The sequence below is a fragment of the Panicum virgatum genome, chromosome 1K (genome assembly GCF_016808335.1).
Source record: "Panicum virgatum strain AP13 chromosome 1K, P.virgatum_v5, whole genome shotgun sequence".
In the NCBI taxonomy this organism is placed as follows: Eukaryota; Viridiplantae; Streptophyta; class Magnoliopsida; order Poales; family Poaceae; genus Panicum; species Panicum virgatum.
Genome location: NC_053136.1, coordinates 45,257,666 through 45,273,263, shown reverse-complemented (window position 1 = coordinate 45,273,263; position 15,598 = coordinate 45,257,666). Strand labels below are relative to the sequence as shown.

At 54.3% G+C, this 15,598-nt stretch overlaps 2 protein-coding genes across 2 annotated transcripts; one reads left to right on the top strand and one right to left on the bottom strand.

Moving 5' to 3' along the window:
- Positions 1–2,746: 2,746 nt before the first annotated feature.
- Positions 2,747–3,901, bottom strand: LOC120711973 (NDR1/HIN1-like protein 13). The gene has a single exon (XM_039997656.1). It carries the CDS (start codon positions 3,567–3,569, stop codon positions 2,982–2,984), a length of 588 nt encoding a protein of 195 aa, XP_039853590.1. The 5' UTR covers positions 3,570–3,901; the 3' UTR covers positions 2,747–2,981.
- An 8,858-nt stretch (positions 3,902–12,759) lies between these two features.
- Positions 12,760–15,211, top strand: LOC120711965 (cytochrome P450 86A4-like). The gene has a single exon (XM_039997643.1). It carries the CDS (start codon positions 13,091–13,093, stop codon positions 14,705–14,707), a length of 1,617 nt encoding a protein of 538 aa, XP_039853577.1. The 5' UTR covers positions 12,760–13,090; the 3' UTR covers positions 14,708–15,211.
- The last annotated feature ends 387 nt before the right edge of the window (positions 15,212–15,598 follow it).

The following is a 15,598-nucleotide window of genomic DNA, read 5'->3' as shown; positions in this document are numbered from 1 at the left end:
TGGTTCTCCATGTTCCAATTAAATCATCATAATACTCTTGTAAATAAGTATAGACAGAAAGATGGTTAGGGTCACTTGCTTTTTTCCAATGAAAAGCTACTCTTACTGCTCTTCACTGCTCTTCAGCTTTTGCTCACTTGCAATTCTTGATCTTCAATCTTCGAACAACGATCCTTCTACTCGGAACAATCATCGGGCAAACATACAAGCAAACAAGAAGATACATCTAAGAAAATACACCAAACAAAAGAAAAGCTTTAAGAGAGCATATTAATGGATAAGGGTCGCTGCTACGGTTACGACAACGTAAGAAACGCGGAAAACGGAACTAAAACGGCAAATCTATGGACTAAACGGTGCTTCAGAGATCTAGTCGCGATTAACTAAAAGGTTAAGGACTAACAAAAAAGATTTATATGATACTGCTTCAGAGATCTAGTCGCGATTAACTAAAAGGTTAAGGACTAACAAAAAAGATTTATAAGATACAGAAAACTATGCTCACAGAGGATAACAAGGTCATAAAGCTATCGCACATGTTGCAAGGTTCACGTGAGCGCAAGAATCGCTGAAAACGGAGTTGAAACGTGAAAGATATGGCTAAAACAAGGTTCTAAGGACTTGTTTGCGATAGATTTAAACTTCCCGGGGCTAGCTCTAAAGAAACCAAGGACTAAAATGAAATTAAACCCTAAACTTGGGGGCTAGCTTGAAAACCACAGTTTTTGGACGGCGGCTTCTATATCTGGGAAAGACAGGGGCTGAAACAGAAAATAAAGGACCTTTTCGCAATTATTTTTGAACTGTAGTGGAGTGCGGGTTGATTTGCACTAAATTGAGGGGCTCTTTTGCAAAAAGCCCTAGGGTTGACCGATATCCTGGGATTTTGACTCGGGCTGGATCTAATCTGCGTCGTTGGATCTTGATCGGGCGGTAGAGGGTGGACGGCTCGACTTGGCGGCTCAGGCTGTCGGCTCGGCTCGGCAGAGGACTCAGCTGCAGGCGGAGATACGGCTCAGGCGAACAGAGCAGCGGCTCGGCTCAGCCCTGGGCGAAGCCGGCGACGATGTGCGACGGCGAGCGGCGGCGGGGGTCGCCGGACTTCACGGTTTTCCATGCTTCGGGACTCGATTCGGCTCGAACTTGGACGGGGAAGGAGAGAGCGATGCGGCGAACTCATCTGGGTGCTCGGGGCGGCGAGAAAACGTGGCGGAGGGAGCTACGGCGGCGAGGGGCAGAACGGTTGCGCCGGCGAGCAAAACTACGCGAGTGAGAGCGGGATAGGGGTGGAGGAAAGGGGCGCGGCGTTGCTCACCCTGCTTCGGAGCTCTGGGGATGCTAGGGCGCCGAGGGAAGGCGGCGGAACGGCGGATCCGCGTCGAGCCAGAGCTCGGCAGCTCCAAAGGCGGCGCGGGCTAGGGTTTGGGGCAAAGGGCAGCGGCGCGGGTAGGAGAGGCGTTCCCAAGGGGAGCGGCGTCGCTTAAATAGGGGCGAGGTGGGGCCACCTTGGCGTGCACGCCAAGGCGCGGACGGCGCGGAATCGGGGTGCGGCCGGACTCGGGGAGAGTCCCAGTCCGTCACGGGGTAGGAGAAGCCCCTGACGCGGGGGCTCCGCGCGGCAGTGAAATGGGGAGTGAGGGAGGCGAAGCAGGCCGGGCCGCCGTTTGGGCCGGGAAGGGGGAGCTGGGCCGGGAAGGGGGAATGTCTTGGGCCGGCGCGGGATGGTTTTCTGGGCCGCGGGAAAAAAGAGAAAAGGAGAAAAGAAAAAAAGAAGAGATGGGCCGGCTGGGCTGAAAAGGAGAGGGGAAAAAGGAAGGCTTTTTCATTTTTGAAAAGATTCAAACACATTCAATTTAAATTTCAAACTCATACGAATTCAAATTTAAATTGAACAACAAGCAATAAAACAATGCAAAGGTGGCATGAATGCAACACAAAAGAACAACCTTATTTAATTTGAAAAACAACCAATCTATTTTCTTTTACACTAAATTCCCTGTAAAGAAAATAAGTGTTGGATAAATTTTTAAAATTACAAGAAAATTGTTGTTTTATTTTTAATTTTAATCACATCCTGAAATTTAAAAATTTCAGTGTGTGACAGGTATTTTAAGAGCCATTAGGTGCGTGTTGGAGATGCTTTGCCATGAGGGTGACTGGTTGATTCTCTACGAAACGCTCTCTCTTTTGACACGATCCAATGCCCTTCTTCGACATGTTAAGCACTTGGGCGTGATTGCCATATCGCCATGTGACAGGCAAGACTTTGTTTAGACCCGATCTCATCTACTACTAGTCATTGCACTAATTCCTTCAACTTGTGCTTCTTTTTAGAACGACAGGCGAAACACTCACCCTGCCCCCATTTCTTCTATACAACTTGAGCTTTGTTTATGTTGGAGATTCTGTCATCAACGCCATTATCATGTTTGGTGTTGAGAACTTTGAGAGCTCGTTTATATATTTATAAAAGAAGAATACAAATCCAGACTGGGCCTGTATGTTAACAAACTTAGGGATGGGCCAAGTTACGAGCCCACTCAAATGAAAGTAAACGGACCACGCCGGGCCGAGTTTTCTAATACTTCCGGGGCCCAAATGAAATGCCGTGTGCTGTTACACGAAATTACGCTACGAAAATAAAGCTGTTCTAATCTCAAAAAAAAAACTGTTCTATGGCATTCTCAGCAAAATCTCTGAAAAATAAAGATCTTCGTTACCCGCAAAAAAATGTATTCGTTATGAATTTATGAAAAGTGACAAATATAAATACTATTTACTTGAATATTGAATTGTCGACAGCTCTTTACCCAAATCCACGAAAAACAATTTACAGCAAAGAACACAAGTGAAGAAAGAAATATACAACAAACCAAGGTAATCATAACACGAAAGAAAGCAGGGAGCGACGAGCGATCGAATCAATCAATCCACACACAGCCCAATCCTCGAAGCATGTCACGCAGAGGGGGTGGCGCAGCTCAGATGTGCACGTGGCAGGGCACCCGGTGGAAGGAGGTCGGCGCCACGAAGTCGATGGTCACCGCCGGGCAGCTGGCGCGCACGGTGTACTTGCGCGTCCTCACGACGCCGTAGCGGAACCGCACCTTGGCGACGACGTGCACGTCCACCGTCAGCTTCCCGGCGGTGCGCTCCCTCTTGATGCCCTCCTGGACGTCCCGCGGCAGCGTCCAGGCGTCCGACGCCGCCCGCGCCGCGACGTTGACCCGCGTGTCGTCCTCCGGCGGCTGGGCGAACCCCGGCGCGTGGCCCCCCGCGAGGTACGTGCCGTTGTACCACACCCCGACGTCGACCCAGCGGTAGGCCACGCCGGCGCGCTCGTTCGGGTTGAAGGCGCGCAGGGTGAGGTCGATGGCGCCCGCGAGCCCGCCGGCGGCCGTTAAGTTGAACCCCGTCGTGGCGGCGTGGTCGACGGAGATGTAGAGCTTGGACGGGTGGAGGAAGAGCCACAGGAGGACGACGACGACCACCACCACGACCAGCAGCGCCAGGCACGTCGCCGCCGCGCACCGGAACTTCGACGGCCGCGTGCGCCTGGGCTCCGCCATCTCTCTACCTGCAGCACCAAGCTTCTTCACAGCCCACTAGACCTTTTCGTGCTCGAGGGAGGGCGCGCGGCTCTACACGTCGTGCGTGGCTGCTCGTAGCGATTCCTCGGGAAGGTTTGCATCGGTGCCGCTATATAGGGAGGTGCCGCGATACTTTGAGTGGCGAGAGGAGCGATCTACACGGGCCATGACAGGCTAGCCGTGGCTGGAGTAGCCGGCGGGGTTCGAAACCGCGCGGCGTACGCTGGCCGTGGGGCAGCAGCGAGCGAGCTTGCGGTGGCTCATCGCTTGGCGCTCTGAGCGTTCGTCGTTCAGAGGGTTTGGGCGCTTTGGATGGAGCTGTGGTTTTGGAATTGGAATCCTTCTGGCTCACTCATACTCCAGAATCGATTCGGAGGGAGGGAAAGCATAATGTGGCAGCCCGGCCCACGAGTGCGGATGCATATCTTGGACCAAGAATGTGCTCACACTGAGATCTTTTAGGCTCCGTTTGGATGTCAATATTGGAGGCCTTGGCATTGAATTGAGTTTAATACCAAATCAACCTAGTATTGGTATTAGGTTACAATACCAAAGCCATTGTTTGGATGTAGATAAAATTGGAAGATGGAATCAAAGCAGCTGGGAAATACCGATTCATGTTTGGATGTCCACACCGTGGCATTTGATTTTGTCCACGCCGAGGGAGGCAGGGGAGGAGCCGCACGGCTCGCCGGCAGAGGAGCGGCGCGGGACTCGCCGCGGAGGGGGGCAGGGGAGGGGCGCCCCTCCTCCCTCAACTCCGATGGCGCCAGCGGCCCTTCGCCCCCTCCCTTCCTCTCCAATCCTGCTCCCCATCCTCCTCCGTGGCACGAGAGGGGGGAGCTGGCGGCGGGCCTCACGGCGCCCCCCCTGCCCCTGCTCTCCCGGCGCAGGGCCAGGGTGGAGGCCGCGACTCGCGGCCGGGCGGAGGCTCCCTGGAGCTCGCGGCGGAGGCTCGACAAGGCGTACGGGCGGCCCATGCGCAGCAGCGCGCGGCCCCGCGAGCAGGCGGGCGGCGCGCGGCGGAGGTTCGGCGAGGCGGAGGCTCGGCAGCCGCCTCCCTCCTCGCGCGTGCTGCTCCGCTCTGTCTCTTCTCTGCAGGTGCGCGCGCCTGACTAGGATGAACGGGGAGACTCTTTTCAGTAGCGCGGGGCGAGGAAAAATGGGCACGGAGAAGAGCGCGGGCCAATTCCGCCTGAATACGGAGCGCAGAGGCTCGGAATCGAGCGGAGCGGTAAGTGGGCAGAGGGGAAAACGATTCGGCATTTGACCTCGATTCCGTGACCGAATTCCATCGACACCCAAACAACGGCATTGGACGCAGTCAAATACCAATTCCCAATTCTAGACCATAATTCCAACATCCAAACGCCCCCTTAGCTTTTTGACAAAAAGGTGGGAGTTGTTGAAGTGGCAAGAATGTGCAGAAAGAAACCGGAGAAGGGTCTCGCTCGCCCCCATCCTAATTACATGTGTAGCTTTGGCAAGATGAAATCAGAGTCCCTAATTTTTACAGGGTTACAGAATTTTGCAAGAACATCGGCCATAATATCTCCGAGGCTGTGAGGTGAAAAATGAACAAAATGATCCCACGGGCGAATCTGGGTCCATCCGTCGGTACCAACTGGAATTTTCTCTAGCTCAACCGACCAAAAGCTTATAAAGCTGGCCAGCAAGAAGCAACCGAGTAACGTCTCAGCCAAGATAATACGTGATACACAAAGGTCTCCGTATTTTCGAAAAAGTTCGCGCCGGATAGCAATGCGCGTCTAGCATTCTAGCTGGGTAATCAGTACTGGAAGAATCTTCAGCCCCGGCAAGTCGGCAACTCCTTCCAGTTCCATGCATGCCGCGCTTCGTCACCATGACCAAACGGTGCCTGGCAGCCCGGCACCGTCGCAAGTCGCAACACCAGCAACATCCAATGCAGAGCCACAAACGACGGTAAGCCAATCGATCGCACCGAACCAGCGCTACTGCTCTTGCTTGTCACCATTCAGCAAGTCAGCAGTACAATTCGGAGCCCCTTTCCATGGTGGCTATTCGATCGCGACTAGACGGTGTCGCTCGTACGTGAAAGCAAAGCTCGATTCATTCCTAGCTAGCCCAGCCGTACATAGGAGTCTTTAATTTCTCAACAGAGAATTCGGCTATTTGCCTTTCAAAGTTGAAACCCAAAACGAGGGTAGTGAACAAGCAAGGATACGCATTTGCCGCTTTCCTTGCATGGAATATTTTTTTGGGGCCCCGGTTTGCGTTGGTGCTCCTGCATGGTACAATACTTGGATCTAGATCAGAAGGATCTATGTTCATAGTTGAATGTGATCCTGGTTTGCAAGCGCAACCTTCTTGTTTGATCGAGCTAAGCATCCCCGTTTACATGACTTTTCCTCAGTTCATAAGATATACTACCTACATCCTGAATTACAATTCATTTTATCTTTTCTAAATACATATATTTTGATATCCACCTAGGTGTACAGTATGTATTAAAAAATCAAAATGAGTTGTAATTTAGGATGGAGTGAGAACGCCTCAGGTGTGATAGAAAAGACAGCACAAATGCACTATGTACTCCATCGTGTCAGCATTACTTTTCTATCGAGTAGAACAAGAAATGACATGTTTAATTTCAATAAATGATATTAATTTTAAATTCATATCTTACTCTGAATATTGCTAATAAATAGGAGGATAGATACTCCTTTTAAAACACACACATTGTTAATAATCTCGTGAGGTGTGCTCAAAAAGATAAAAATCCTATAAATTACTAAAAGAAAAGCAAAACATCCTGCAATTGATTTTACACACTAAACCATCAATACTAGATATTGGATCAAATTTGCGTCAAAATTACCATCTCTACCGCTATTTAAAATAACATAAATTTGCCCCTAAATATGCAAATAAATTACCTACCTCTACCCTTATAAACAAGTATAAACAATAGGAGCCTAAACGAACCCTTAAAAAATCTACATCTATTACCCACATATGCCATTTATAAATAGACTAGGTCACCTTGCCACTACGAAAGAGCTAACTCAAGATCAAATTAGAAAAGGTAAGATCTAGAATATATAGATTAATGAAGTTGCAATAGGCGTTGCATTTGTAAATAGAACACAAAAGGATGAAATTCTTTGCCACAACATAAAAATATGACAAAGTCCGCTTTACCCCCTGAACTCATCACTGAATCTGAAAAACAGCCCCAAACTCAAAAACTAGATATTTTGCATACTATCAAAACCGAACAAACTACCCCCCTTGACCAGGTCAAGCCTATTTTGCAGGCAATTTTACTGATGTGGCAATGGGATCCCATGTCGGACCTTTCTCCCCCCCCCCCCACCCCCACCAACTCTCCTGCTCCTAGGTATAATTAATCGCGGGCGGCTGGTGGCTAATACTGTGGCAGGCCGGCACCAGCAGGTCAGCCTCATGCGCGGTTCACCGACATGGTGTACGATCGCCGCACAGGCACATTGAAGTGTCCCCTCATAAGAGAAGACTTAAATGTGTTACAAACATCAGTCTCAGGAGGCTGATGACACATTTATTACAATAGATGGTTCATTACCGTACAACTCTACGCGGTAGTGAGCAGAGAAGCGCCACTATCGCGAGGATTACAATCCACACACACGCAACGATATTAAATATAAAAAGAAAGTCATCAGAGTCTTGCGCCATGCGGTATCTCCTGCGGGTGACCCTAATCCACAGGCAAGGCTGGGTGCAGGACGGTACCCCTACTCAACGTCGCCAGGTACAAAGTCTGGATCTTCTTCTATAAAAATAAAGAATGGGGTGAGTACAAACGTACTCAGCAAGTCCAACCACACCCACGGAGGGGGTATTAGCAGAGTAATATGCACAGGGTAATTCAAGGATAAGGTTAAGGTTTACTTTTGCGGAAAACAATATTTTATGCAAGGATTCATTTGAAAACAAGCATTTCTAAAACCAGTTTTCTTGTACCAAGTAACACCGAGGGTTGATCCACACAGGATCCAAGTTTTAAGACTGCTATCGGACTCCTCATCCGCCGTAGCACACGGCACAACTGCCGGACACATTTCCAAAACCACTCACGCCAACCCATCACATAGTAAACACTAGTTATGTGACCACACAGTAACTCGCCCAATACCGTGGGCACGGCTATTCGAATAGATTCTTAACTCTGCAGAGATGTGCAACTTTACCCACAAGTGGGGTACCGCAACTCGATCACCTTAGTGTCGGTGCAGATCCCAACAAAGTCATTACCCACCTTAGCTAGACCTGACTAGCCATCACGGGATGCACCAAGGGGTTATCGACCTATCACAGAGGTTCTAACCGGGGCATAAGTCACACAGAGCTAATCTCTTCTCCTTGATCACCCGTTGCTCTCAGCTCTCCTGATGGCTATCAGACTAACTAGTGGGGTTTATGCTAAGCCGTTGCCCATACAACGGTCGAGTGGTTTGCACGATAGTGGAGTTAGGTGAGATGACACAGCAACTCGGTCCTTAGGGGTGACAAAATGGATATCTCCCTTCCTTGCCCTGCCACACAGGCACGAGCACACCAATCGGCAAATCACACAGAAATGCCATCCCTCCCGTCTAAACTCATCTTTCGAAATTCCATATTTTTTCCTTCCCACACACGCACACATTTTCTTTATAAAACAAGTTGAAATGTGTATAAGGTCCTAAGCGTTCTAGCAGTGATTAACGTCCAAGCAAAATCAGACATTAATCTAGGTGGTCAAGGAATGGTTATAACAAATCAAGGGGTGGCTATCCAACCGTGTTTTCAGCAAGCAAAACATATGTGGTTTTGTAAAACAGGCCAATGGGTTGTGTTTGTAAAAACTAGGACCAAACATGCATCAAAGGATGGAATTGAACTTGCCGTCTTCGAAGCCTTTGGGGAGGTCCTGGTCGAAGCACTGTCCTTCAGGCTCGGGGTCGCGGAACTGGTCCTCATTCGCTTGCTCGCAGTACTGCTCGTCAACGGGCTCTCCCTCGTTCACATCGTGATCTACGGCGCATACACACAATCAAGAAAAAGAAATAAAAGTTTTATCGTTGAGCTCGATTCGGAAATAATTAAGATATGGAGGTAGGAGTAATATTTTTGGACGGTTTCTTAATGGCACGGCCCAAAACTATATTAGAAACGGCGTGGTAAATTTTCGGGCCGAACGGAGATGGTTTGGCGCATAAAATGATAGGTCGTGTAAAGGTTTAGGAGTTAAATAATGGTCCAGGGACCTGTTTGTAATTAGTGAAAGGACTTGATTAGAATTTCAGGGAAGGTTTGGGTTAATCTGGAAAAGGTAGGGGCTTAATTAGAATTAGTTCTATAAGGTGGAAGGGTTCATTTGAAATATAATAGAAGGAAGGGTTTATTTTGCAAAATGGTTAAAAGGTGGAGGGGCTCTTAAATAAAAACAACAAAGGGCAGGGGGGTAAGGGCATTTTTGCCCTGTCTTCTTCCTCCCCTCGCGCTGAGAAACAGGGGAGGGAAGGTGGCTCGCCGGCGGCAGCCCGGGCCGGCGGCACAGGGCGCGAGGGCGGCCCCGGGGTGAGGGAAAAGAGAGAGGGAGGAGGGAGGGCCCGGTCCCCGGCTGCGGCTCGGCTAGAGGCGGCCCGAGGTGGCCTAGCCACGACGGCCGGCGGCAGCGGGCGGCGGTGGCGCTGGGTCGGCGGCTCAGAGGCGTGGTGGCGGTCATGGAGGTGGGGAAAAGCACCGGGGGACTCCGTGGAGTCGATTACCCCGCTCACCTTGGGCAGGGGTGACGCGCAGAAGCGGGGCGACGGGAGAGGGCGGCGGCGGCCTCTGGAGCTTGGCGTGGCGGCGCTGCAGGGCTAGGAAAGAGGTGGTGAGGGGCTGGGGTGGCCGTGGTGGCTTGTGGAGCGGAGGACGGCGCGGGAGGGGGTCCCTTTATAGGGCAAGGGAGGCGGTGGAGCGGTGGTGGCCGGTGGGGAGGCCGGCGAGCGGCGCGGGGTGCTTTAATGGCGTCCGCCGCGTTTGCTTGTCGTGGAGCGGCGTGCGGCGGTGAGGACGACAAGACCGCTCGGCTGCGCCGAGCACTGTGGCACGTGGGGGGGAAAAGCCGGGCGCTGTGCTTGGCGCGAGCGGCGAGGCGGCAACTCTGCGGCGGCGCGAGCAGCGGGGTGCCGCACGTGGGATCAGCGGCGGGGCAGGGCGCCAGCGGCGTGCGGCGCGGCGCGCAGCGGTTGGTGTCGCGGCGGGGCGAGCTCGGGCGTGCGCGCGGGCGCCGCGGCATGAGCGGCGAGCCCGTGTGTGCGCGCGCGTGCGCGTGCGCGTGGTGGCGTCGCGGCTCGGCGAGCGGGCGCGTGTGCCGCGGCGGTTCGCGCGGCGCGGCAGCGGTGTTGGCAAGCGGCTTGGCAGCGGGCGTCATGGCGGGCGGCGCGGCGAGCGGCCCATGCGCGTGGAGCACGCGCGTGCTTGTGCGCGCGTAGCACCGCTTGGCGGTGCGGCGAGTGCGCGGGCCAGGGGGGCGGTGTGCGAGCGGGGCAGGCGGCCGAGGCATGGTGGGGTACGGGCTAGGGGGCGGTGTGCGAGCGCAGGGGCAGGCCCGGAGCGGGACGCGGCCGGGGTGAGCGGGCATGGACGCGAGCGGCGTTCGGGGGGCGCGGGAGCTGCACAGAGCAGAAGGGGGAAGCGGGAGAAGGAAGGAGGGGGAGAAAAGAAAAAAGAAAAAAAAAGGAAAAGGAAAAGGAAAAGAGAAGAGAAATGGAGAACGGAAAAAGGAGGGAAAAAGGAAAGGAGGGGGAGAGAAAAAGAGAGAGAGAGAGCGAGTGCGCCGGCGCCGATCGCGGCGGGTGGTCGCGCGTGGGCGACAAGCCACCGAGTGGCGCGGGACGGGACGGCGACGAGGAAAAAGGGAAGGGGTACGGTCGGCGGAAAAAAAATGGAATGGCGATGGAAATTGGATGTCAGGACAGCGGAAATTCTGGGAGTGGATTAGGTTTAGGATTAATTGAGCTCAACGATGAAAAAGAGTTTTGAAAAAAAATATTTTTAGCGTGTGATTTATTTGGTGAATTTTTCGGGTCGTTACACACATGCACTCGCATTCCAGGTCGACCCGTCCTGTGTGCCTGGTGCTACTGTTGGAGCTCGTCATGCCCACGACGCGGGTGTTGCCGGTTCTTGGCAAGAGCAAGAGCGATGGCGCCACGTTTGGGGACAGTGGCTTCTCCCCACGGTCGGGGGGGGGGGGGGGGTCGAGCAGTGGCGGCGGCGCTCAAGACTCCCTCCCCTGTGTGGTCAAGCGGCGACTCTCAAGGTCCCTCCCCCGCAGTGCGGTGGTGGATGCGCTCGAGGCCTTCTTCTCCCCGGGCTGGCGGTGGATGAGCTTGAGGCCTTCTCCTCCAAGGGCTGGTGGCAGAACCTCCTCCCCCACTGATCGGCGGCGGTGACGCCCAGATCTCCTCCTCCTTAGGCCAACGGCGACGGCACCCAAGGTTTACTTCCCCATTGGGCCGGCAGCAGCTCTCCCTGCACGCCACGGTAAAGAGAGGGATGGAGGAGGGACAGAGGGAGGGGTGGGACAAATTTGTGACAAGTGAGGTCTGACATGTGGGTCCTATTGCCACATTAGCAAAACCACCTGCAAAACAGCTTTGACGGGGTGGTTTGTCCGGTTTTGATAGTTAAGGTATGTAAGATATCCGTTTTTTGAGTTTATTAGGGTTGTTTTTTCAGATTTGGTGACAAGTTAAGGGGGTAAAGCTGACTTTTCTCTAAAAAATATTAGCTTATCACCATATTTAATTACAAAGATAACGACACAAGGTCAATTTAATTCCTAAACCTCGCAAAAAAAATTAATTCCTAAACCCATAGGAACTTTGAGACAGTGGTGTTGCGTACGTGTACCACTGCCACCTTATAGGCGTCTCTCCGGACTCCGGGTCTGGTTGGCCATCTAGTCCAACCATCACCGTATCCAGGTTGGGTAGCCTCAACAAACATCATGGTAGTTAAACACGCTATAACCAACTAGTTGGCGTGATCGGTTGGCATAAACCACATCTGTTGATCGAAGACGTGCTTGTTAGATGTGGAATGCGCGGCGCGCGGCGGCAATTTCCTCCGGAGGTCGTCATCAGGGCTACTAACCAGTGGTCGCGTCGACGTTCGCTCGCCCAACGACACCAAACAGGCGAACCGTTGTTTGTGCCCCGGCCGGACTATTTATGCCCCGGCCTTCTCGTCCAGCCCGTCCCGGTGGCACGCCACATGCTTCTGTTCCGCTACCTCATCGGCCGCCCCCCTCCCCACTCCACTCCACTGCACTGTGTCCACTCCACCACCTTAGCTCGTCTCGATCGGTCGACGACCCATTCGGACTCCAAGCCAAGCCGGCTCCAGGCTCCAGGCCTCCAGCTAGTAGCTGCGCCCCCGGCTTCAATGCCTCCCTGGCCGGGCATTCAATGGCCTTCGCGCGGGTAGGTGGCGCGACGTCGCGGCGGATTGGCGGCCCGTGGCGCGCGCACCAGGCCAGCTGTGGACGCGTAAACTCGGCGCGCGCGGCCACCCAACGCCAACGGCCCTCGGCGGCAATTTATGGGCGACCGCCCGTGCCGTTCCCCGTCCAGCCGCGCCTGCCACTAGCCTCTCCGTTCCACGGTTCCAGCATCCACCGGCCGGTCGTCAGACCTCTTGCTTTCGCTCCTGCACATCGGTCGTCCATCACGGTAACAATCACAGGGCGTCAAGACCTGATGATGCGCGGCGTGTAAATGTGACTGTACGTACGCACGCGTCGTGGCGAGTACGTCTGTACGCGTACGTGCACGCAGCTACCGCGTCAGGTACGGCAGTTTTTTTCAAGCTGGGTGTTTCTGTAGCCGAGGAGAGCTTTGCAGTGCAGCTAGGGTGTACTGTATGGTGTACTGGTAGTGGTAAGACGACCGACGTACATACTGGCCAGCAATCAATAGCCATCCATCGCAACGCAACTGTGCAAGCTCCGATCCTCCCCAGTGACCAGCGCCGTGTTTAGTTGCAAAAATTTTAGGGTGTAAAACACTGTAGTACTTTCGTTTATATTTGGTAATTATTATCCCGTTATAGATTAATTAGGCTCATTAGATTCATCGCTTGATTTACAAGCAAACTATACAATTAGTTTTTTATTTCGTGTAGATTTAATACTTCATGCATGCGTTGAAAAATTCGATGTGACGGAGAATCTCGTAAAGTTTTGGAATTTTGGATGCAACTAAACAGGGTCCAGTTCTATAAAACCTCCGTCTTCCCCTGCTGCGCTCTGCCATCCCGTCACGTCCCCTCGCAGCAGCAGCATTGCATTGCTTCACTGGTGTGGAGTCACTTATTACCGCAATACACTAGCTAGCACAGCCAAGCGCCCAAGCCCGTCGCTAGGATCGGATCGGATCAGTTGATCTTGCTGCTGCAGCGTGCATACGTGTGTTCCCTAGCAGCTCGCCGGCCGGCCGGCAATGGAGGTGGGGACGTGGGCGGTGGTGGTGGCGGCGGCGGCGGCGGCCGCGTACCTGGCATGGTTCTGGCGGCTGTCGCGGGGGCTCAGCGGGCCGCGGGTGTGGCCGGTGCTCGGCAGCCTGCCGGGGCTGGTGCAGCACGCCGAGGACATGCACGAGTGGATCGCTGGCAACCTCCGCCGCACGGGCGGCACGTACCAGACCTGCATCTTCGCGGTGCCCGGGGTGGCGCGCCGCGGCGGGCTGGTCACCGTCACGTGCGACCCGCGCAACCTGGAGCACGTCCTCAAGGCGCGCTTCGACAACTACCCCAAGGGCCCCTTCTGGCACGCCGTCTTCCGGGACCTGCTCGGCGACGGCATCTTCAACTCCGACGGCGACACCTGGGTCGCGCAGCGGAAGACCGCCGCGCTCGAGTTCACCACGCGCACGCTCCGGACGGCCATGTCCCGCTGGGTGTCGCGCTCCATCCACCTCAGGCTGCTGCCCATCCTGGAGGAGGCCGCCAGCGACAAGACGCAGCACGTCGACCTCCAGGACCTCCTCCTCCGCCTCACCTTCGACAACATCTGCGGCCTGGCCTTCGGCAAGGACCCCGAGACGCTCGCGCCGGGCCTGCCGGAGAACGCCTTCGCCTCGGCCTTCGACCGCGCCACGGAGGCCACGCTCAACCGCTTCATCTTCCCCGAGTGCCTGTGGCGCTGCAAGAAGTGGCTGGGCCTCGGCATGGAGACCACGCTGGCCCGCAGCGTCGCGCACGTCGACGAGTACCTCGCCGCCGTCATCAAGGCGCGCAAGCTCGAGCTCGCGCCGGGCAATGGCAGCAGGTGCGACGCGGCGCACGACGACCTGCTCTCCCGGTTCATGCGCAAGGGCTCCTACTCGGACGAGTCGCTGCAGCACGTGGCGCTCAACTTCATCCTCGCCGGCCGCGACACCTCCTCCGTGGCGCTCTCCTGGTTCTTCTGGCTCGTGTCCACGCACCCCGACGTGGAGCGCAAGATCGTGCGCGAGCTCTGCGCCGCGCTCGCCGCGTCCCGCGGCTCCCACGACCCGGCATTGTGGCTGGCCTCGCCCTTCACCTTCGAGGAGCTCGACCGCCTCGTCTACCTCAAGGCGGCGCTCTCGGAGACCCTGCGCCTGTACCCGTCCGTCCCGGAGGACTCCAAGCACGTCGTCGCCGACGACTACCTCCCGGACGGCACGTTCGTCCCGGCGGGGTCGTCGGTGACCTACTCCATCTACTCGGCGGGGCGCATGAAGACGGTGTGGGGGGAGGACTGCCTCGAGTTCCGCCCCGAGCGGTGGCTGCCCGCCGACGGCGCTCGCTTCGAGCCGCACGACTCGTACCGGTTCGTGGCGTTCAACGCCGGGCCGAGGATCTGCCTGGGCAAGGACCTGGCGTACCTGCAGATGAAGAACATCGCCGGCAGCGTGCTCCTCCGCCACCGCCTGGCCGTCGTGCCGGGCCACCGCGTGGAGCAGAAGATGTCCCTCACGCTGTTCATGAAGCACGGGCTCCGGATGGAGGTGCGCCCGCGCGACCTGGCCCCGGTCATCGACGAGCTCCGCGGCGCCGGCGCGGCGGCAATGCCGGCCACGGCGCCCTGCGCGTAGAGGATCCGGGGGTCCCGTGCGCCAAGATCCGTGCTGCCGAGGAGACACCGAGCATTCAATGTTGTTGATAAGCGTACAGGACAGTAAGTAAATTAAATGGGTCTGGTGAGAGCATTCAAGTCACTTCCTTCGTTCCGCAATTTACCATTCTGATGAGGGAGATGGGGAAATTTTGCAATTGGCAAGATCTAAGCTAGATTTGGATCCGGGCATGTACTACTACCACAAATTAAAAGGGGTGAAACAAAAGGGAGAGTAAAAAAAAAGATAGAGTAATAATTCAGGATCGAGTGCTGCAGATTATTTGGTCGAGGCAGTTCGTGTTGGTGGCCAGCCAACTGTTCTACTATTATTCTTTCTTTATTTAATTTTTTTAATGTTTTTCAGTACTATTATATTCCTAGAGAGCTGTTCAGTTTACCAAGAAACATGTAAAGTAAACGTGTACTGAACCTTGTTTTGCTTCTCTGAGACCATCATTTTCATGGGCAAATCTTCTTATTCCATCAGTGGTCGATGCATGACCCACACAGATAACGTGTTGCTTTCCATATTACCACAAAGCTTTCCGTTACGATTTGTCCATGCACCGATCAACCGACCCTTTTTTTTTCTCGCTCGCTCGTGCGAGCACACATCGGTGTCTCGAATTGATGGCGCTCGTTGGCGCCGTCCGTTCCGGTGGAGGGTGGTAATGGGCACAAAACTCTTAAATTATTTAGTTTAAAATTGTATAAAATTAAAGTCTTGTCTTGTCTTTTTAAGGTCCGATTTTTAGATTTTCTAGTTCAAAATTTTGGATCCTTTACCACCTAGGGGTGGAAGACAGCTACCAAGGCAGCCTGCGGATGCGGACGCAGAGATCGGGCGCTGGGAATCGCAGGCGCATAA